Here is a 24,117-nt window from a genome sequence, read left to right as displayed (position 1 = left end):
CTTTATTTCCATACTTAGGCTTGCAGAATCTCAGATCCTTCTTGTAACACTGTGAAAGAGTAAGATCTAAGTGAAAATGAAGAGTCTGTTGTGGTTCGTAAACTCTTGGGAATAAAGAGAGTTCAAAGAAGAGAACTACAGATGCACTTAGCCTGGCAGTGGAAGCTCCTCGTGTTGATATAGTGTCTACTTTCATGTTAGTGCAGCACTAAGCAGACTGTAGATGCTCCTGGAGACAAATGATAGTAAGAAAATTACTTGAATCTTGGTTAAGATTTATTTAAAATGCTGAACCAAAATTATCCTCCCACACAGGGACTGAGTTCATGAAACTGTCACCAGACTCAGAGAGATGGATTTCGACTTTCTTGTAAACAGAAACAAAAGGCTGATTTGTGGAAGGACAATAAAAATAAGCATTGTTGAACTCCTTAAAGACATTTCACAGAGCTGATATAGCTATAAAAACATAACATTGCAACTTCTGCAGCCTCAGAGACTCTGAGATATACCATATGCTGGACGGGCACGACACAGATGTCTTCACATAACTTTGCATTAAAAGCCTTCCCTACAAAAACCCCTTTGTTTTCATTAATAAAATGAAAAAAACCCCATAATATCCACAAGCTATTTCCCTGCTCTGTACTTACACAGCACTTAAACCACCCAAGTCCTGTGTGTCAGGCTGTCAGATGTAAACCATGCTGCAGAGCAGAAGACACAGACCAAGAAGATGGGGAAGCGTGCCCCGGGAGAGGAAAGCCTGCAGCACAAACTTAACTGGGGTTCAAAACAACTGCCTGACAATGCCGCCTATTTCACCACAGGCCTGTCCTCTTTCATCTCCAGGACCTGTGACAGAGAAAACAACTGTTCTCTAATCAGATCAGACTCTTTTCTTGCATAGCTTTCAGAATAAGCACAAGCAAGAAACCATCTTCAGAATTAATCCTTAAGAAGCAATGTGCATAATCAAGGTATCTTTTCTACAAGCGAGAGTGTAAAAGCACTGTATAAACAAAAGGCTGCTCTACAAAATCCATCTATTTAAAATACTGTTTATTTGTGATTTAACATTAATTAGCATTACATCTATGAGCAATTTCAGATAACATTTATATATTTTCCACAGGACACAAGAGTTGGCTGGCTCATTCTTTATGCCAAAGCAAGTAAATAGAGGCATTAGCAAAAGGTGCAAATAGTTCACGGTTGCATTTTAAAAAATATTTATGCACATTGCATTCATTTAGATATATTTTTAAAAAAGTTATGAAAAGCGTAGTTCACAGGTTACTGTTTCTACATATGTTGTAATACAACACAAATAATGTAGAACATAAAAAACAAAGTAAGCAACTGAAAGTTTCCACTATGATTAAAAACACTGATTCCAGTATTTAGTGATAGCTAGAAAATTGTTTCCAGGATCCATTCCAACATTGCATTATCACACTTACACGGTCAAAGCTAACCAGCCCCCGAACATGCTATAATCAACATTTTTGCATGCCAAACCACTCTCCAGCCATATTTAACAATTATATATTGTATAATATTTCAACTGGCAATTTGGGAATCACATGGATCTTTAAAACGTACTTCCTATTGCGATGACTGATTTACAGACAATTTGACACAGCGAAGAAAACCCTATGTTAATTTCTATGTTTAGTTTGTATTTACAATACAGTAAAAGTACTAAAATGACAATATCAGTAAAAATGAGTAAGTGGCAGTACCACCCTTACCCATGGCACTAGGCTCTGATTTGCTCTGGGTTCATCCAAAGGACAACACAGATTCATGAGACCCTTTTACAATTCAAATGAAAGTGAAGAAAAACCCAAAGTGTTGCACTCTGTATGAATCCATACAAATTATTTAAAACATCTAATATGGAAATGTCACTTTGCTGATTTAATAAAAATATCCCATAATCCATATCATATATTTAAAAAAAATAATCACCAAACTTTTACTTTCTTTGTCTCCTCCTATTTTCTTACTATTTCACTTTCCCTTTTAACAGTTTTGTTTCCTTCATTTGGTTATGTTAAGAGATTATTTTTCTTCATTCATTAGCAATACCATGAGAGAAAAAAAAAACAACCCACAAGTAATTTTTAAACATGAATCCAGTTCAATTTTATATGCTTTTATCATTTGATTTCTAAGTCCCTGGATTCCTGAATTATATTTAAGTATACTCTAAACCAAGCATTCTTAAATACACTCTACTATTAAATGCTTGGTTCACATGCCTATAATACCTTTATACTGAATGGTATACAAACATTTGAACATATAAAATCTTCTTTTTGTTTTGCCAGTTAAACTAAATTATCAATGTTAAGTGTATAAAATCCCCTTTCTTGAAAAATAAGGGTTTCCCCCCCCCCCCCAACTGATAGAATAAAAAAGAAGTCTTCAAAAATTATATTTCACTAAAATGAAATATTTGGCAAAAAAGTTATTGAAGAATGGAATTCTTTAGACATTTTGTATAATTCCAAATAAACTTTCTCTTACACAGTTTTTCCCCCTAATACTATGTGCCAGTGTATAATATTTCTATACGATCTAATCTTAAAAAAGATTTAAAGGTGTGCTGTTAATATGCACCCACTCAACAGGGGTACAGAAACATAAAATATATGGTCAAAATCACAATACAAAAATGTATGGTCTGGTTACCAAATGAGACAGCAGTTTTAAAAAGTCATATGACCACTCAACAGTAACTTTAATAAAGACTTTAACTGTACTGAAAATTTTAAGGTCTGCAAAATACTCCAAGCAGAACTCGCTGCTGCATACTGTGATGGTATTCGATCCTGCTACGACGGTAACTGAGCACCTGCCAGTGTAGTTCTACATGAAACTAATGAATGTTTCCAACCCTCACAGCAATTTTGGACACAGTTAAGTGAGAGATGAATTAATTTTCAACTAACATGAAGATTTTGTTGTTGTTCTTTTTTTGTGTTTTTTTTTTTTTTTTTAAAGCAAAACCTCTTCCAGTTCCTTTTTGTTTAGGTTAAAAGTCCAGTTACTGCACACCCCTAACACTACGCTGTTAATGGTCAACTTAAATGGTTAAAAATGTGCAATGTCTCCTCACAACAGAACTGCACTTACGCTTCTACTTTCTCCTTCTTTTTACTCTTTTTCAGGAAAGATGGTGTGCGGAATTTCTTCTTCTTCTTTGATGGGGATTTGGAAGGTGACCCTTCAGGGGACAGGGCCTCTTCTATCTTTTCAGAGCTTTTAATTGTAATCTCTACGCTCTCCACAGTACTAGTGGTTAACTGACTGACCCTCTTGGTGAGATCATCTTCCACGTCATGAGCATCATCCTTGCCGTTCACCACCACAACTGGCAACTCCACAGATATTAGGTTAGCATTCTGGGTATAGAGATCTTCATGATTTTCTGAAAGAACAAAGAATTTTGCAATTATTTACGTACACTATCATGCAAAAAAACCAGTACTGAAACAAAGTCTGTGAGTCTGGACTGTGATCCGAAGAATGAAACCCAAAGTGCTTACATGTGGGTTTTTTTCCCCCTTTATCTGCACTCATTGTAAACAGATAAATACTGTGAAAATGTCATTAAAGCAAAATGGACTGAAAAAGCTAACCTTCCCTCTGCCAGGTACATATACAGCTCAAGCTGTACACAGTATATACAAATACAGTCTATCCAGTCTGAAGCACAATCAGAATTACATTTTACTGCAAGAGACTAATTTATGAAAATGCAGCCATTTCACACACGTCTTTAGAGAACCACCTTTTCCAAATGCCTTCTTAGACTGTGTTGGAAAAGTCTTAGGTGAAAAATTTAATCTTAACACTTTCAATAAAATCAAAATATAGTACCTATTTCCTCCACCTCATTAATATCTAAATTTCAGTATGTCCCATGTTATTTTCTGTTTGTGAGAATTACGCATCAGAAAAAATTGGGGAAAGTAGTTTTTTGGACAGAGTCCCACCCAGACTTGGTAAAAGAGGATTCTTTTTGGCTCAGCCAACTTCATGCAAGTGTAAAGAATGCAGCAGAAGAGTGGATGACTCAGGTGATCAGAGCCATTGGCATTATATAGAAATTGCATGGAATACCTTCTAATTTTTCTGGGACATTTTGCGGGGATTGAGTTTGTGACTGAATTTGTGACACAGATGAACCGTCATCTGAGAATAATTCCTGTTCAGCATCTGCAGGACAAGATGTGAATTAGTAGCCATGCAAAAGTAAAAATCAAGCAAGAATGTCAGTGCTAGTGCTACAAGATTTACAGCTCTGCTAGCATTGCGTTGCTCATGCTGACAACCTCAATAAGTTACAATACACAGTTTAAACTCTGTAGAATTATGGATTTACACGTTTTATCTGTTAACAATCATTATATATTAGTTCCTCAATAGAAAGCATTAAAAAGGGTAGCAGGGTTGCATTCTGGGTAGCATGCCCCATGGTTTTATGTAGCCATAAGTCACACAGTTTGCTGTTATAGTAAGCTATTATGCTATGCCCTGAATGTGATATATAGCAAAGTCATTTTATTACACAATATTAGTGAAGAAGAGTGCATAGTAAGTGTTATTGTTAAAAAAAACAAACAACCCTGAGTTAGTAATTCCCTATGAAACAGTAGTATTGGAAGAAGATGTAAAAAGTGAAAGTAGATGGGTCTTGCACATTGGGATAATAAAAGAAAAATGAAACAATCCAAGACCAATCATCTCAGTAAACTTCTGAAAATAATAAGTTACAAATGTGTGCTCAAAACCACTGGAATTCAAGGGTCAGAAAATGGAGAACCAGTTGACACAGTTGTACCAAATGTAAAGTATCATGGCAATCTCAGATTTCAAGTGAGAGTCCAGTAGCCTTTTTCTGTGAATTCTGATATCAGAACAGGTATCAGAAGAACCCAGAATCACAGTGCTTTCTTCTACCTGGCCACCTATTTCAGAATCTAAGTGGCAAAGATCACTTTTCAGAGTCAACTATTCATGTATCATCTAGATTACTTAGCAAACATCCACAATGAGGTGGAAGGTTACCAGACTGGTTGTGGAATCATTATCCTTACAGGTATTCAATGCTCAGCTGGACCCAGACCTGAGCAACTTGATCTAACTTTGAAATCAACTTTGAGGAGGAGGTCGGACTAAAATGACCTTCACAGGCTCTTTCAGCCTAAGTTATTCTACGATTCTGACAAAAAAAAAAAGTCATTATGTTAAAGAGTGTTTCTGCCAACCCCATTTCTGTGCAAACCTTTCCTTGCTTTAATTATAGCATTAACCAAAGTAAAAAAGAAAAACATTTAACAAAAAATTCTACCATCTCAAGGAATGATTAGTTCTAAAGCAAAGCAGTTGCCAACAGGATATGCTGCTAATTAACTCGGATACATTTTTTACAGTAGGTATTTTCAAACTAGAAATTAATTCATTATTAAAATGTAAACCCCAACATTTAAAAACACACCACTGACCTTCTAACCCTTGCTGCTTGCGCTCAATTGTTTTCTTGTACTCTTCCAGTTCCTTTTCTGTGAGATGGCTGAACGGGTTGGGTGGTGCTGGTGGTGCATGCTCATCATCTTCAAATTGCATTGGCTGGAAAAGAGAAAACCACAAAATTTAACAGTTAAATAAAAGAAGCAAGCAAGATGTACGTGGTTAATGTATCTTTTTTTGACCAAAGTTTGGTGACACAGACTGGCAGGGAATATAGAAGAAAACCACACATGCATCCAGACTAAAATTACCCCATTTAATAGGCATTCACATAGTAATGAACACTGACCACTGAGCTGTAAATCACCATCCCTTTGCGGCAGTACAATCATTATTTGAGTTTTTTTTGTATAAAGTGGGACAGCTTCAGCAGTAGAGACCTGCCTCAATAGCTTACACTTCAGGGACTAATATACTCTTCAGAAAAGTGAAAGTTCTTTAACAACTTTGAGTCCCTTTGAAGGGATTCAAAAATAAGGTTTCCCATATTTTCTGCAAATGCCTCAAGTTCTAGAAATTTTTTTTGTAGGAAAGTAACTGTGCTCATGCTCCAGTTTAGGAATCTAACTGGAAAAGCTGATCTGAGATGAATCTTACAATGACAAAATTAAAATTCTTTTCATATTGCAAGAAAACTCATTTGGAAAATATTCTTTTTGCCTGAAATAAATAAGCAAACTCAGTGTTATCTCAAAAGGATGTTGGAAACCAGAATGAGGAAACAGATGCACTAACCCATGGATGGTGGAAACTCTTAAAACTGTAGAATTCCAATTACAATTCAGCACAGTTTGTTAGATAACCTTATTAGGGATATCTGTACTATTTGGAATTAAGAGTATTCTACTCAAGACAAGATGGTGTGGACAGGTAAGACACTGGAAACCCTCCCGCCCAATAAGAAGCCCGTTTCTAATGAAAACTGCCTTCTACATGGTCCCATCCCATCTTTTAAATGCAGTTATTTCTGGGCTTCAGTCATTTCCTTTAGCAGCAGTTTCACAGACTGATGAAAGAACTATTTTTGGCACTATGCATTGCAAAGTTCATCACTCGTTAGCTTAAATGGTCTTAGACAAGGGTCTTACTTCATTAATATTAATAGCAGGCAAACCTACCATGCACATCTCCATTTGAAACTAACATTTTAAACCTCTGAAACGAAACATGAATAATTATTGCACATCCAAAACCTGGCATTAAAATAATCAGTTCTAACAAAGCATTTAGAAAGAAAATGGCCCAAACTGATGTTTGAAAGACAGGCAGCCGAATAATCCAAATATATGTAAATCAATTAATTATGTCCTACTCACTGGACTCGGCTTTTTATCCACAACAATCCCAGCGAGCAGCTGAGACTGTGGTCCTGCTGTCTTTAGGTCATATCGATTTTGCTCCCTTATCTATACAGAGAAAAGAAACTGGGTTAGAAACATATATTTTTTATTTTTCTTTAACAAATCCTATGTCCATCAGCTTTGCAAAGCCAGTAACGCAGGCAGCAGTGAATGGCTGGAGGATCAAGCTGTATGCTGCTGCACCAAAAAATTAAGATCTCTCCTTCCAGCTCCAAATACACTGCATATGTTGTTTAACCCTTTAGGTACTCCCAAATATCCACCCTAGCCCCAGCTCCTGCATTTCATGAAAGCCAGTATTTAGAAATAAGCTCCAAGGAACAGTGTGTGTCTCAACCTGTCCTCTTCACCCCGCCAAAATAAGTGACCTGTGTTAAGCTATTAAGAGATCAATCTGTGATCACAAAGGTTGGTAAAGTTTTTCCTTTTGTGAATACCTCATTATTCTCCCCAAGCCAACAGCCTTAGCTTCACATTAGTGCTTAAGAGACTGACAGATCAGATATAAATACAAATACAGATCACACACACACACACAAAAAATCTACAGCAGAAAAATAGGAATAAACCATCTAATGAGACACTGACATGCATGAATTTAAAAATCATTGTCTGGGACTTGTATTATTAATCTCTATATGCTTAGAAGGTGCCTTTCCGGTTCTAAGGGAGTTGCTCCTTCTGACTCCAGTTCAGTCCCCGTGGATACTGATATGGTGCTTTCCAAGAAAGAAGAAAATATGTAATCAAATGGAAAATGTCCTGAATATCTGTTAATATAGTTATGCCTAGGGTGGAGTATTTGGTCAGTCTGACAGTCAGTGTCTTATATGCTGGAAGGGAAAAGCAGCGAGATATCTATGTTTACAGAGAGGTCCAACAATAACCTCCCATTTTCTTTTTTCTACTGCCATTAGGAAGCAGACTGAAACATAGAAACTCCAGCTTGCTAAGTGCTAGGAGAATTAATACAGAACAGAGTGAGACTACACTCTGGGACTGAATCACGCTGTAGATGACGGACAGCAATTCAGTTCATGTTGACACCTAATTATCCACTAAATATAATACTAAATAGCAGTGACTACCATTTCCAGTCTATCATTTCCAGACTTAATACTCATCCTTTACCAAACTACTGCATTAAAAATTTACATATATATTGCATATGTATCTACAGACTTCATGTATATCATTCATTTAAATACATGCTTTTTAGTGCCAAAAATCACATACAATAGAAGAAACTTCTTAGTAAAATCAGACCTCTGAAAATGTTATTTTACTGCTGTGTTGAATCATTATTTGAACATACAATTTTATCTGGAAATGTTACAATTTTCTTCATTACACTTCTTTTACCTTATTTCTCTTTTCCAACACTTCACTTGGGTTTGTGTTTAGAGGAACAAATTGGTTTGGATCTTCAATTTTGATTGGCGTTCCTCCACTAGTCTTGGAGGAGTCATCAGCTTTCATCCACTTAAAGAACAAAAAAAAAGAAGTTAAAAAACCCAGCAATGCTGGGGAAGAACAAGTCACAGTGTTGTCTTATTGTTCAAGTAGAGATATAAAGAAAGGACTTCCTGACTTGATTCTCAATACCACGTCACCCACAAAATAACCCCAACTCCTTACAAGTCTGTATGTTTGCCCAAGAGAATTTAAGTTGCCTTGAACACGTATCAAGATTACTTTTTGTAAACACTAAAATACATTCCTGAAAAACTGTGTACTAATGAAGTTATATTTAGAAAGGATCACATTTCCTTGTAACTCACATATAGATCCACCAGCACCAGAGCCCCTGTTCATGCGATCAACTTCCACCTCTGTCTGTAGTTTTTTTCCTTTGTAAGCAGGGTTTTAAATCAGTTGCTGAGGGTGTTCCTCCCAAACTTAAGTTCAGAAACTTGCTAGCCTGCCAGCAGGAGGAGCTGATGCTTTTATAATTGTACTATGCCACTGGGAGTAGCCTAATAGCAAATAACGCGCTTCATAGTCCCAAGAGAGCCACTTCTCTCCAGGCTGAAAACACAGTGGAAGAATCTTGGTGAGCCAAAGGAGAAAACTCTTGATCATCACTGAAAGTAGTAGCATGAACAGACTCTTTGAAGTCTGTTTTCAGTAGGCTCACAAACAGAAAAGGAGCAGTTAGAGATGAATTAGAGCTTGTGTCTCCCTTGTATAGAGAACAACCCACGGGTGATTTAAAACCTTACTATGTTTGGTGGATAATTGATAGCATAAAAAGATATGGTAGAAAAACTGTTTTCTACTTCAGGAATCAAAGGAGCTAGTAACAAGTGGGAAATCATTGTCAAATTCTATCATAAACTGTTACTCTTCCAAACAGCTAAACCCCACTTCCCCAAACAGAGGGGACCCTTAGTACTAATGCCATTAAGTTTCCCCAAAGTCTGTTTTTATTTGCTTGATAAACTTATTTGCTAATCCTGTTAAAGATCTCCTCTGTTCATAATTTACTTTCTAAAGTAAATTTACTGCCTAAAACATCTACCTACCGTGATCTTAGTCCTGGGACTGGTTTCCCCATTCCAGGACTCCTCAGGCACATTAACTTTCAAGTATGTGTTTGGAGAGTTCAGCCATCTTGTCTTTTCCCTCTGTTGCCTCTGTGCCAGGAATTTCAGGGGGGAAAGTGGGACTGTATCATCTTCAAAGGAAAAGGCAGTCACAGTGGCTGGGATCTCAACATCGCTCTTATGTCTGGGTTTTTCCCTGACTAACGGCTGCCTATAGGCATAGCCAGTTCTGTATCCCTATGGAGGAGGAAAAAAAAGAAAAAATTGTTTTAAAAAAATTAAAATTAAAAACCAAAAAATCAGGAAAAAGTATCCAAATACGTCATTGAAGTTTTGTGCTGCCCTATATGCATTAAACAGGTCCACTGAGCTCTTTAGAGAGTGGACTAGTGGTGTCATCTCATCCACCATTCATTCATATTATTAACATTCAAGAGACCCATCTAAAATACAGCACAGTAGGAACTGAACAGGACTCCACACACACTTCATCTTCCTCCCACCTTCATGAACGCGTGACCACCAAATGACGCCCTGCTCAGGCTATGACCTAGGTAGTGTTCATGAGGATGTTTATCTGTCTTGCGCAACGGCACATCCTAGTTCATGACACTCCCCCATTCCTCACTCTATTTGAATTGAATGCTGTTCCAGAATTCATAGTGCAGTGAAATGGCCATTTCAAACAAATAACAAATTACCATCTTTTTTCCTAATATTAGAGTTAGTAACAAAATACAGAGGGAATCTGCTATGTCAATTTACTTGCTGGCGATTAAAATACATTTTTATTACTAAGCTACTATAAAAAGCAAATGTTTGTGAGATGAGTTGAACAAAATTTAAGTTCAAAACATTATAAATTCTTATCAAGACAGAATACTACTGTCAGATACATTAACATAATAAAAACTAAACCAAGCAGAAGAGATTTCATATACAATAAAAGTTACTCCGTCTTCATTTTCAAACTGACAAAGAAACCAGAAAATAATAATTTGCTTTATGGAAGTTAATCCTACACTCAAAAGCTTAGAGAGACTATATGGACAACGCCATCAATGTGCTCTCACCAGGTTGTCCAGCATCCGCATGAGCGCTTCAAATTCTTGCTCCCCAACTTTCCATTTTTGCTGCGAAGCCATATTAACTCCACCTCCTCCAGTTGCTGCCACAGCGTGTGTGGAAGGCTTGAACTTCTGCAGATCCAGCAGTAGGAGATTGTCTATCCCACCTGCTCCGGCTAATGCATGAACCTGGAGACATCAATGAGTGTTTTTCATTTGTGGAAAAGCTTTTGGATTCTCTGCTTTTCTGAATTCACAGGAGAAACATACTTAAGCACATGCTGCACTTATTTCTCAGACTAGTTTTCTACTGTGCAAAGACGTATTAAAATATATAGCAAGTGATTCTTATGGAAAGGATGCGAATATCTGCTAATAACTGCACTTCAAAAGAAGTAGACTCAAACACTAGCTTTCAGAGTACATTAAAAAGGTCCATCTGCATTACCAGACTAAAAATTTTTAATTTTTGTATCTGTTTCAAAACAAATGAGCGATTGAACTCAAAATGAATGGCAGGGCAAAGGAGGAAAGGAAAGAAGTGCACCTCCAAACGCCCACTTGGGAGGACAGGATCACTGGAGAACAAGTAGAAGCAAAGTGATGAAGTTTCTGGGGATGGGCTTAAGAGTTACGAAAGGTGAGGACACCCTTCAGTGGTCTGTCTCCACAGGTTATAGATAATACCCAACTAGGTAGTTAGACAAAACGGGAACAACTGATTTTGGGACTCATGTTATTTTTAAATACACTACCCTCTACCATTGCCCCTTTTGTTGATTTGGTTTTACAAATCTTTGTGATTGTAGGGAGAATCTCTTTATCTTGTCACAACATTCAGCTTTAATAAACGAGCCAGATGTCAAGAGATCTGAAGTCACACTTCCACACGCAGCGAGTACCGCCGAATCTATTATCCAGCAGATTCTCTGCATGAAGCTCACGCTCCACAGCATGGAACAGAACCTGTACCCTTCAGAGTGTAACAACACTGATGGTCATTAGAGGAAGAGTGATATGGTATTTGTGCTGTTCCTTCTAAGTTTTCCTCATTATTCCCATTTCTCTGACTTTGACCTAGCATATGCTTACCAGATTCCACAACCCCAAATATTTTGTAATATGAGAGATCTTCCCATCTGGGATGCAATCTATAACTCAGCAGCATAAGTGTTTGAAATTAAATACAGATAAATTCTCTCTCACCTGTGTTTCACAGGCCAGCTGCACATTGAAAATATAGTGGAATGCTTCTTCCAGTGTCTCTCCTAGTGCTACCACACCATGGTTTCTCAAGACTAATACCTAGTAAATGAAGACACTAATGTTAAATGGTAGAAACTGGCACAGTACATGAAAATTGTTTATGAAGAGCGTGAATGAGGTTGAATACCTTGCAGCTGGGTCCAAGAACTTTTTGAAGCTGAATTCTCTCTTCCTGTTCATCAAGAGATCCCTGATAGTTGTAATAAGCAACATCTCCCAGAATCAGAGCCTCTTGTGATATGGGAAGGATGCCACACTTCATAGATGAAACCTGTTTCAAGAAAATGAAGTACTGATAATTAGGAAAAAATCAAACTCTTAAAACTCACATCTCAACCACCCAAGCTTTAGCAGGATGTACTTTGTATCTTTGGTAGAAGAGAGACAAACTCTCCATAGTAAAAGCTTAGAAACAATACCTTCTTTTTTACCCTCTAGTCTAATTTGCAACTGGGTGAAAGAGGTGCTGCTACCCAACCTAGGGAGAGATTCATTATAGGAAAAGACAACTCATCCCAATTAAGTTAATTTTTCTGAATTTTATCCATGTTTAATTCTCAGCATAAGACTACTTAAAGGTTTTTCCTTCTTTTCCACATTTATAACTTCAAAAAGCTGGTATAAAAGAAGTTATCCATTCCTTTTTTTGTCTGTAGTCAAGGAATGCATATATCCATTTATATATAAAATAATATGAATTTATCTATCTCAAACCAATTCTTTCAAGTCTCCTTAAATTTTTAACTTATATTAACCATGACTTTTTAATAGTGAGGTAAATTCAAATTGAACATAACTACTAATTAAGCCATTTAAAAATGGAGTTGCATAATACAAATGATGATGTATACAGCACGTTATATGTAAGATGCTATAAGTGAAGCCTGTGTAAACTATATACTTTAAAGCCTCCTCAACCTGAGTACAGTCATATCTGAGCAATGGTTTATTCCTATCCATCTCTGGCCACTGCAGTGGCCCAGCCCTCTTTCCCTGCTTATTTGATAACCTCACACCTTTCTTTACCAGTGTAGAGTTGATGTTAAAAATAAAACTGCTGTGAGAGTGATTCAGATTCAGAAATGTGCTCTAAGTTCATAAGGTAAACCTGTTTCCTTTTACTCTTTATGCTAGAAGGAAGACTTACAGCTGCTGTTGCAGGGGTATGTATGTGTATTACACATCTGACATCAGGGCGTGTGGAGTAGATGGCCACATGTGGACTGAATCCTGCATTGTCAATACTTAGAGTTGTACTTCCCTGGTCAACTACATCTCCTAGGATGTTTACTTTAACCTGGAAAAGAAAACAAAGGAGCAATATTCAAAAAGTTTGTGACAACTGCCATTATCTACAAACTACTCTCCCTTTCTTACTTGGCACCAAATTTTCCCCTCACATATTTAGGGCTCAGAGCATGAAAAGAAGTAGGAGAGCAGCCGTGAATCTGCTCCATATGTCCATAAACCATCCTGCTATCCAAGCCCTTGACAGTTGTTGGAAGTCCAGCAATGGAAAAAATAAAGATAAGACCCTGATAAAATTGTCTAAGCTGATACTGGGTCTAGCTGACCTTTCCTTGTTTCTGACTTTCAAAAATGAATTTCATTAACATTTCCTACATTTTAAATATGAAGAAAATTCAGCCTCAGAAATTTCCAATAAGAAAATTAAATGCATAGGGAATTTTCAATTTCATGTGAACGTTAAAATAATAATTCCAGGATCAACAAAAAACAACAGCAGGGTCATATCAGGTCTTGTTCTCATGTTTGTATTTTGGTTCTGTGTTTGTTGGTGTAATGCTATCAAGCTCAATCTGCTACCCCTTTCAACTGGAGGTAGTTTCTTTACAGATACGTACTGACGTGAAGAACATATGGCAGGTTCCGCACCAAAAGATGCGTGACTTAGCAGCTACCATTGCCTAAATGCCAATCTGTAACTTCATCCAGCTCCTTTGTTGGGGCCTGGGGAAGATTATTCAACTTTATTTCCCCACTTATAAAGATAAGAGCTGATTCTACTAACACTACTCCTACAGACTCATTTCATATGTATTACCATATTGTCAGGTTACAAAAGGTTGCTGTTACACTGAGGCTATTTGATGAGCTTCATCAGACAGGAAAACAAAACTTTGCTGCTCCACGGCGAAGCTGAAGACAAAGCAACAGAAAGCAAAGCTAAACCCAGAAAGAAATGCTGAAAACAAAGGATGCTAGTATCTAAATAGTTAATCAGCTTTTCATCTGGTGGGTAAAGATTAAAAAACAAATAACAGCATGATTACAGTTTAGAAGTCCATTTCAGCAGCCACAAAAGTCTTTTAGAAAACAGGTTGAGCCTTGCTGGTTATTACAGCAGGTGAATCACGTACCAAATTAGAAGCTGAAGCTTCAGAAAAGGACAGACCTCTTGGAATGATTAGAATATGGTCATGTTCTTTGCTTACTCTTACCTGCAAAGAAGGAAGAAAATGTATTACTGATCTATTTTTAAATTTATATTATTCAGGGAAAAATTAATTTGAATGAATAGGTAAGAGTCCAAATAAAAATTTTTATTCTCTAAAATACTTACTGTGATATAGGCATTTGGCAAATGTGCCCACCCAAACAAGTCAGCTAATCTATATAAACTGGCTAACTTGCAACGAGTAAGTTTTTCTCCCTTAACAAATGAGGAGGTATCTATCCCAGGTAGGTCATTGATGGGTGTAATCATTCCATGGCCTGAAAAACAGATAAAAAAAGATGATGCCAGTTGGACAATTAAATAACTTCTAGCTATGCCATGATCTTCCAGAAGCAGTGTATTTAAATTGTTAGCATAGCAGTACCAGCAGTTATTAGACTGGAACTGCGCTGCTGGGATTTCTAAGGTCTTTACTGAAACCTCTGTTAACATTAAGACAGTAGGAACCATACTCCGAATTTAAGTCTTCATCTCTTTTTCAAACACAAGACAGGTGAAATAAAGGTCTCCTTTTGAGTACCACGTGGATTTTGAGCTCCCTCCTGATTCAAGATCCTATATAGGACTGGAACTGCACTTTAAGACGTTTGCCGCTAACGAAGTATTTTTATATATTACTTTGAAAATCACAGGAAAATACATTCCTGCTGGACTTCTGACATCAGTATAACTAATTTGAAGAGATGTCTCAGTCTTAGCACTTTAATTTAGTCTTAATGAAGAAATTAGGATTAGTGCAAGAGTTCTCAAACCCTCTGACAGAAGAGATCACCTCTTAACAGAGAAATCACAAAGATAATTTATCTCTGACTTGTGACTACACAAACATACCCTTCTCCCCTTCAGGAATGCATGATATCCCTTTGAGAGCTACAGTCTTTGTTTACAGGGAAAGTTACGACCAGAAGAGGTAAAAGCCATTTTGGTTTTCAACAAGAAGAGTATGGACTTTGAGATTAGTCGCCCTGTCCGAGTCCCTGGGCAAACACAGCAGACACAAGTCAGACCTACAGTCTCACTAACCAACCACAGACACGGAGATGAGATTATTTGGGCTCTCTGTTCTCTTCCCCTTGTTTTGTTAAATTAACCCTGAAGCACCATTTTGGGACCAATTCTCAAAAGATGCTGAATGCTGACAGCTGCCACTGCAGACTTGTAAGCTCCCATATGATGTCCACCCACAGAACTTAAATCGACTTTAACGTTTCAGTGCTTCATGACTTGGAAAGAAGAACTTGGGTGTTAACTGAAAGATCCTAGCGACATCTTTATAACTAGAGTGCATACTACAAGCTGTTTTTAACTGTTGGAGCTGTTTGTGTAATGAATCATTTTGCCAAGCTATTCTTGCCCCTCATTTATTTTTCTACTCTTGCATATAAATTGTTGTTAAAAGAAAAAAAAAAAAAAAAGAATCTAAATGGTTATGTATTTCACATCTCAGTTTATGCTCACGTTAAACTGCTAATAGTAACGGGGCACAGCATTTTGTTTCCTATCTTGGTTAAACTTTTATTAGCAAATTCTAGAATAACTGAGTGTGAGGACTCCAAACATTTTGGATATCATTATATAAATTAAAGAATTTGAGAGAAAGAAGCCTAAAAAGGAAAGTTAAGGCCACCATCTGTACTACTTCACAGCTGAAGCAAGCTTTTCAAAGAAAGAGGAGATCCCAGCATTGCTAAGGCATGGTGATAATAAAAAAATGGAAAGAAAAAGTGCAATTATATGTATAATTCACTTACTGAGTGAAGATGAGGAAAAACCTGCAAAAGAGCTTGCTGTAATGTATTCAGCAATCTGCTGTAATGCAAGCAGTCCAGTGGGGTTATTACCCTTCTTCATCTGTTCTTGAATAAGGCATTCCAGATCTTCTCTAAAAGCCTGTAGAAACATTTGAGAATCATCAAGGAAAGCTGGCTTTGATAGAAATGAGATTATTATAGGTGGGGCTGGTAGCTTTGCCTGTTATTAATGTTACATGAAACTTCCCCTTAGACCTTGTTTTTAGCTGCTTATAACTTTGCCAAACTTTAACCATCTGACCTAAACTTTGCACGCTAAGTATCGGCAATTTGGGGGGTGGGAGAAATGAGTTTGGTCACAGAACAAGACAAGATAAAATGTATTTTTGAAAATGATAACAAAAACCATTTTTATCAATAATTAAAGAGTTCTCCATATTTTGAAAGAGGTATTTGAAATTCCATCAGGATGTGTTGCTTTTAGTCTGGATATTTTTAAATTCTGTAATCCCTCTGAAAATCCATCCAAATTTGATAAAATTATAAACAACTGGAAAACTGGAACTCATCCATGCTTAAGCAGTATCACAGACATGCAAAAGCTAGAAGGAATGCCAGGATGTCACCTCCTCTCTATTTCTTTCCTTCTCCCAAAGGGAAAAAAAGTTCCCTCTTCTCCTGTATAAAATGTCCACAACCCCAAGAGATAAACTCTTGCAGAATATATCCTGAAAAAGGTTTTCACAGTATCAAATTTAATATACTATGCACTGTGGACAAAGCCTGTTCCTTCTGGACAATGGACAGATTAATCGCTATCCAAAACAAATGCCTGTCCTAGGACTACTTCAGTCCTGACATTTCTAGACTAAGTAAATTCTGTTCCAGTATGCAAAGCTGCACACAACACGAGCTGAGGTGTATTGCAAACGCTCTTGCTGGTTCATTCCAGAAAGACATGTGGTGTCTTTACCACGCAGCTGACTCCTATTATAACTCCAGGCTATTCCCTGTATGTAATTGCTCCTTTCAGTTTGCCTTCCTTAGCAGAGTACTTGCTCTCAATTAAAAAAGAAAATAGTTCTGTATGGCAAATGTAATTTCTTCACTGAATTTTAATTCAGTCCTCCAAAACACCCACTTTGTTGGGTGAAATCCACCAATCTCATGACATAGTCTGTTCATCAACAGGTTTTGACTTCAAAAGGCAGAGTGCTACCAGACACCTAAAAAACATCCTCAAGACTCTACTTGATACAGCCTCTCAGTTGGATAGCTGAGCATCCATAACTACACTTTAATTTCCAAGTTTACACACACCCATGATCTTCCTTAGAGTAATTTTGTCAGGACTGTGTGTACCTGAGACTTGCCAGATTTCTACAAGTAAAGCCTCTAAAAATTCACATGGACTGACTATGCAGCGATCTGTTACACCGATCTCTCTGTGTACACCAGACTACGCACAAAGCACCCCTCAAACAGCTGAACAACCTCTTGCTAACCTGAAGATACATGGGCAAAGTCAGATTTTTCTCTTTAGTGGCTGCTGTAGGTAAGATCTATGCAGCAAGGGAAGGGAGCAGATGAGGAAAAAGAAAGAAATGGGGAATTGAGTAAGGAAAGGAACTTGACTGGAGGAAAATAAGTAGAGGTATGGGAGGTGCATCAGCACTGGGAGCCTGTAAGGGAAACTGATGGGAGGTAATTATGGGGAGAGTAATTGCCAGAAATGCAAACAGGGATTTGTGGAAAACAGCAGTGGTTGGAGAAAACATCCTGACTCTCATCCTTCATCTATGAGTAGATGACTGTGAGACCTACTCCCTGCAATCTGATTCAGCTTCGAGGATGGCCATCATCCTCAGGACTCCACGTGTTCCAGTGGCAATGTGGGTGTCCCCCTACTGACAACATAACGAGCACTGTCCCCAACCTGGAACCCAAATGTTGCTGCAAGCCTGGACTGCTGGAAGTCAGATATGCAGAGGATGTTTCTCTGCCCCTCTTGCACACAGATGATCATCTGTAAGTACACCATAGCTGTCTTGTCCCCATGCCTCATTTGGCACACAGTGGCTAGTTCTCACTAGAAAAGAAATTCTGTATTTTTTCCTCTTCTCATGGCTCAGCACATGGCCCTTTTTTGCATGCTACTCATACTCTGTTGAGATGACAACTATTATTTATCTGTCAAGATTTTCTCTGGGCAGATAATTACTGTAAATTCAAGTGCTTCACAAGCATTAAGTTACTAATCCCCGAAACACGCCTTTAAGGTGCAGCAGGGCCCTGTCATCATTTCCACAAAATGGCAGTGAGGAGGTTGAGGTCAGATGCTTCCACCAATTTGGGACATTCATTCTGAGAGGCCCAGAGCCCCACTCAGATTACTGGGCAGTAAGTAGTTTCTTACATCCTCAAAGCACAACTCTCAGTGAAAATTCAAGTGCAGCACTGAGTATTTAACATGCTGCCGTACCTCAGGGTAACAAGGGGGATACACAGAAAATCACAACCTGAAAAACCAAGAAAGAGATGATTCAGCATCACCCATTTCAGCCTGGTTTAAACCCTTGAGGTTGGTTACTACCTGAATCTGAGAATCTTTCACTACAGCCAAAGTGGTTTTGAATGAAATTCAGATACACATGATTTATACAATCCCTTGTAGAAGATAAAGATTTTTCACATAACTAGGAGAAAGCACTTTGGTGGTCAAACAGCTCACAGTACACAGAAAAAGGAGCCAAGGTCCAATCTTTATGTTCTACCAACCTGCTTGAAAGTGTAAAAAATGTAAAATAACAGAGGTACTTCCTTAGCCCTTTGCACATCATATGCCTCACATCACAGAAGGCTTCCTGCCCCTCTGTGCCTGAAAACCCCCAAACCACATAAAACAGACTTTCAGCCATCCCAGCACCAGCTCGCTTTTCTGCTCATGGTTTACCATGAGGCTAGGGCTTTATGGCACTTTCTCATTCTGTTACTGTAATCTATTAAGATTGCAGAGACAATGACTGTTCAATATATTTAATCAACAAGCTATACTAACACTTATTTTCAAATTCTGTCATTCTAAGGTATTCGATTACTTCTCAAATATCCCTGAAAGAGACCCTCTGCAAGAAAGCTCTGCTATTTCACAGTCTGCAAAGCTGAAATACTCTTTCACTCTTGTTTACAATATGTATATAAGGAAACTGCACATTTGTAGTCTTCTGGGGGCCATGTGGAAGACAGTTCATGAAATTCATGGAAGTATTTGCTTGGGAGGAGATGGAGAAACACAGTTATCTGTATTATATTAAATCACTCTCACTTCAGTTCAACAAGGACTATAAAAAGGATCTGCAAAAACATTCACAGTAAACTCATATTAGTCATAGTCAGACTTTTTTTTTTTTTTAAACCTATACAAGTAACATTACTTCTATAACAGAAAAAATACAGTGTAATGTATTTCAGGCAATTTTTAACAGAAAGAGTTTTTGGTTTATTTCTTGTATTTTTAATTCTTCTGCTTTCTGATCATGGTATTTTCATCTTCTGATCTTAGTTTTGCTCTCTGATGCTAACAGTTGTATTCTATACATTTGCTGAGGCTACTACAAATGAGGATTTAGTGTTGTATCAACAATTTTGTTTAACCAAACAATCAGATTTCCTTAAAAACAATTTTAAAAATAACAGAAGACAGGTAAGGGCCAGGGCAAGTAGCAAATATGGAGGTTTGGGATGAGCTGTAAAACAGAGATGAGGATATGGGTGAAGTGCCTAAAATAAAGTATGCAGTTTATCTACATGCCAGCACGCAACGATGTCTTCTAGCAGACTGCAGCCTTCAGTGTGTCACACATGACTCACACGCATTGCTCCATGCATATTTATGAATATTTCAATACCTTTCGTTCACTGCTACAGGCCTTTAAAACTTGGATCTGTATGTCCTTAGACAATCGCCCCACGTGTGCTAACACAAGTTTCCTCTGTTTCTGCTAATTCACAATGGGCTCATATGAAGAGCATCACCTTCTTCTGGACACCAGTTTACCTTAAATATTAGCCATTAAATGAATGATATTTACTGGAGTTTTCACTGTACAGCACTGATTTCCATAAAACCACTACCGTGCAGGGCTCCAATTTTGGGATCTGACCCATTCAGCAGCAGGAATGTGCTTCTGAAAACCTAACTGCAGCCTGGAGACCAAGCACTGTGGTTTTGCTTTAATTCATAAGACTGTAATATATATATATGGCATTACACTGCAAATGCCCACAGGTGACCAAGTCACGCTTGAGAGAGATGTTTTCAAAAAGACGACAAACTCTCCGCTCTGGCACAAAGCAGATATTTTTCAAGTGGAAAGGTCACTAGTAATTTCAGATGTAGTATTTGACAAGAAAATGCTGACAAAGAAAAAACTGTACTGTCAGATGAATGAAAAATTGTGTTATTCAGCTGTATGCTCAGCATTGCTCAATAAAAAGAAAGTTTCAGCTCTGGGATTTAAATAGCTCTTTGGGTACATGTGGGTTTTTTTGGTCGGTTTGTTTTAAAACACTAAAACTTTGGACATAAGATGATACAATAGGAGCAGTGACTTTTTACAATGGGGTACTGAGTCTCAAAGTGAGAAGCAGAGCACCTCGTGGCTGCCCATGCTGCCTGTCAACACAGCTGCACCACCTCTGGACTCGGCCAACCTGCCTGTGTCTGCACCAGTGCTACAGCAAGGCTGCTGCCTGGATAACCCACCACACCATAGCTGAGAATCGTTTCCTGTTTGCACAAGCATCCTTCTGCCTTCAGTGAGCTCACCTGGCCAGCCAAGCACCAATGTCCCCGCCTTGTTTGTGCTGGAACAGCACTTCAAGCATCCTGCTGAAAGTTTGCATAGAAAACAGCCCATGGTATGAAAACTGCACCCCTGACAGCTATAGGAAGGAGGTAAAGCAACATTTCAGACAAGATGCACAACTAGAATGCCAAGTAGAGCTTTTATTCACCTGGCAGCAGATAACCACCTAAGCAAATAGCCTGATCTCGATATACAGCAGGCTGCAAACTCCCCCGTTCCACTACTGCCAGCTGAGGTTGTTCTCTTCAAAACAGCAGTGAGCTGAACTACACTAAAGTTACACCAGAGGAAAACATAGTTTCGCATTTACACCATGAACCAAAGCATCCCTTGCACAGCCAAGCTTCCGCCTCACCCACCTTCTGAATGCCACTCCACTACCTTGCACTGAGACATGAATTTCCCCACAACTCACCAGTAAAAATATACAGAGCAGCTCAGCCCATTCCTAAAACGGTTTCTAGAACTCCACAGTTTCTAAACTTTTTGTTTCTAAAACTCCAGCCAGTTCTTTTACACCAGCTTAGACAGCCTTACACAGTACTGCAGCCTGAAGAACAGATACAGCTTTTGTTGATAGAGCCATTAGTTGCATCATTAGATCAAGGTCTTTCTAATATCATAAAATTACTTCTCCAGAAATATTTGCAATCATCTTCCAAATACACATCATAAACTCAAGCAGCTTAAATGGAAAAATCTTTCAACTTAGACCTGCAAGGGCTCTCTGAAACTCAAGAGTGAAGTTACAAGCCTCAGCTCTGACTCATTTATTTCCATTTTCTTTCAGGACAGTCTAAGGGTGAGCTGACAGTGTAAAGTGGGGCTTTTAAGAATCAAAGCAACATTTGCATATACCAGTTGACAACTGGTATTTTTCAGTCAACACAAGCAAAAAAACCTAGAATAACCAACTTACTAGGATAACCTATTTTACATGCATACACCTGTATATAGCAGAGAAGAATAATGCTGCTAGAAAATGTTAGTATTGATCTCCTCATCTTGGTAGGCAGCTCTCTAAGGATGTTAAGAAGTATGAAGGCTCGTAAGTATTTTGACTGTCTTACATATGTTGCTTCTTGTTTGTTGACCATTGATTTCTCCATGTAGTCCTTATCCACTCAAAAGAAGTAGAAATAAAATAATAAGAAAACATTTTTCCTGTAAATAGAGAAAACAATGGCATACGAATGATCTGCAAATACTCCTCACCATCACAAACCTTTAAGAGGAGAAGCATGTGCTCACATCAGGACTAGTTACAGTAAGGCCCAAACAGTTTGATATGTCAGTCTACAGGAAATTAGCTAGAAAAGATATGTGAGGTCCCGACAATAGCAGCCAAATCACCACCATTGAAGAAAAGTTTCAAAACTTAACTGGTATTTAGTTCTTGAGAGTGAAGAGACGTTAATTTTAAGTCCTGTGCTGTAAGCGCAGCTGCCCGCGGAGAGGAAGACCTTCACCAAAACAGCCCATACAGCTTCATAACAGGCTGTTTCAAGACTGGAGTTTAGATACAAACAACCGGTGCCCTAAGTGGAAAAGGGTGGAGTTGACCACAAAAAAACCGCCAGTGAGTTAAGGCTGGTGGTGAGAAGATAAGAGTCAGAAAAAGTGTTTGTTAACGCCAAGGAAAAAAAAAAAGGGGGAGGGGGGGCTTCTGTGAAAGAAATAGGCTCAAGTAATAAATACAAGGAATTAGGTAAAGTTATAATAATCTCTTCATTTGCAGTGAAGCGTGTAGGTATCTGGGCTGAATTCAGCAACTTGATTGACAGCAAGCTGGTCCCATAGAGAACTCAGCCTGCGCCGGTTTTTCCAGCTCCTCTAACCTGGTACACACTAGCTTTCCTTCCTGAGCTGAAGCAGCATGTTTACTCCTGTGATAAGCAGCCTAGAGATACCCTATGATTAAAGCAAAACCCAAACCACTAACCTCCTTTGCAAAGTCCATCTTCAGCCCATGCAGCTCCCAAAGTTCCAGCCCCAGCAATCCCCATGCTCATACAACTGCTGCCATGAATGTGGGGTCTGGGTCCCTCGCTCCTGTCATCTCATGGAGTAAAGCCACGCTACACACCTTGCTACATGGAATATAACTGCCAAAATTTAAAATGCTAGAAGAAATCAAATTTCAGTTTGTCAGGAGTCTTACACATTTCGGAGCATAATTAACTGTTTTTTCAGTAAGCACAGGAGTAGGGTGGGTGGTGATGCCCCAGGATGGACGATGGGGAGAGCTCTTGAAGGGTGTTCTGAAGAATGCACATGCTCCTGCAGCCAGGGAGAAAAGTCATCAGTCATGACTTTTCAGGATTTTCCAGGAACTGCTAAGAGCTTGTACTAAACCAAAGGATTATTTAACAGCCCCCCCTCCCCTCAAAAAAGGACTTAAAAACGAATACAGATAAGTAAGGCCTTTTAATTGTTATTCATTACTTGTACCACAATGGAAACCCCTTTTCCTGCTCTCACCAGACCAACTTGATGCCTTTATTGGACAGAATTTACAGGTCTAGTGAATGAAAGAAAAATGGTGGATTTCTTTACAATGCACTGTATTTTATATCTCCCTATCACTTTCCTCCAGAATTACTTCTGAGTGTTATTTACAGTTAATAACTTCAAATACATATAGGACCATAGGAAAGTTTTCAGGCAAAGGAGGATTGATCTGATGGTTTAATGATTTGAATAATCTAAAGAACATGGTGTCAAAAGTACAACAGGATTTGCAGACACTCCCCGAGATGACAAAAACCCAAAGTCAAGCAGTTCAGCAATCAGCAGGAGGATTAGAAACGTGGATGAAAAAAAAAGTAATTTAAATTTGGAAACTGTTGGCATTTATATCTAATGAAAACCACAGTTCAGACAAAATGGAAAGCAGCAATATGGGCATACAAGAGGGGTTAAAGGTAATTTTCACTTTTAACATAAGAAAGCAGGGAACAGCAGAAAACTTTCAATCACACTTGCAGCGCTGGTATGTGTGAGAACGTGGATATAAATTGACCCTGCACTGTCACAGCTATAGAAATAGAATTTAGGCAATGGGATTTCTTGGTTTCTCATAGAGATCTAGTGGATGGCCCTGATTAACACAGCATTACCGTGAGCACACGTTCCCCCTCACTGGACAAGTTCAGCGCCCCAGTATGCCCCAGGCACAGCAGGATATTGTCACGGCTCAGAAGGGATCTTTAAGAGACATCTTCTGACATATCTT

At 38.3% G+C, this 24,117-nt stretch overlaps 1 protein-coding gene across 8 annotated transcripts in view; it reads right to left on the bottom strand.

Moving 5' to 3' along the window:
- Positions 1 to 1,045: 1,045 nt before the first annotated feature.
- Positions 1,046 to 24,117, bottom strand: part of ADD3 (adducin 3) — a 102,447-nt gene continuing 79,375 nt past the window's right edge. For 6 of the 8 annotated variants that reach the window (XM_074875244.1, XM_074875245.1, XM_074875246.1 and 3 more), the window contains 13 exons: positions 16,015 to 16,153; positions 14,369 to 14,520; positions 14,166 to 14,246; positions 12,932 to 13,081; positions 11,912 to 12,055; positions 11,725 to 11,823; positions 10,525 to 10,707; positions 9,431 to 9,688; positions 8,268 to 8,387; positions 6,861 to 6,950; positions 5,520 to 5,643; positions 4,135 to 4,230; positions 1,046 to 3,439 (listed from right to left, as the gene is read on the bottom strand). In XM_074875244.1, the coding sequence (XP_074731345.1) occupies positions 3,141 to 3,439; positions 4,135 to 4,230; positions 5,520 to 5,643; positions 6,861 to 6,950; positions 8,268 to 8,387; positions 9,431 to 9,688; positions 10,525 to 10,707; positions 11,725 to 11,823; positions 11,912 to 12,055; positions 12,932 to 13,081; positions 14,166 to 14,246; positions 14,369 to 14,520; positions 16,015 to 16,153 (1,935 nt within the window). In that variant the 3' untranslated portion in view covers positions 1,046 to 3,140. Of the gene's footprint in view, positions 3,440 to 4,134; positions 4,231 to 5,519; positions 5,644 to 6,860; positions 6,951 to 8,267; positions 8,388 to 9,430; positions 9,689 to 10,524; positions 10,708 to 11,724; positions 11,824 to 11,911; positions 12,056 to 12,931; positions 13,082 to 14,165; positions 14,247 to 14,368; positions 14,521 to 16,014; positions 16,154 to 22,260; positions 22,404 to 24,117 lie in introns of those variants that run through there. The other 2 variants (XM_074875251.1, XM_074875250.1) reach the window with 2 other exon arrangements.

Source organism: Strix uralensis, chromosome 7 (assembly GCF_047716275.1).
Source record: "Strix uralensis isolate ZFMK-TIS-50842 chromosome 7, bStrUra1, whole genome shotgun sequence".
Taxonomy (NCBI): domain Eukaryota; kingdom Metazoa; phylum Chordata; class Aves; order Strigiformes; family Strigidae; genus Strix; species Strix uralensis.
Note: the sequence above shows the minus strand (reverse complement) of the source record. Positions and strands in the feature narration are given on the sequence as shown.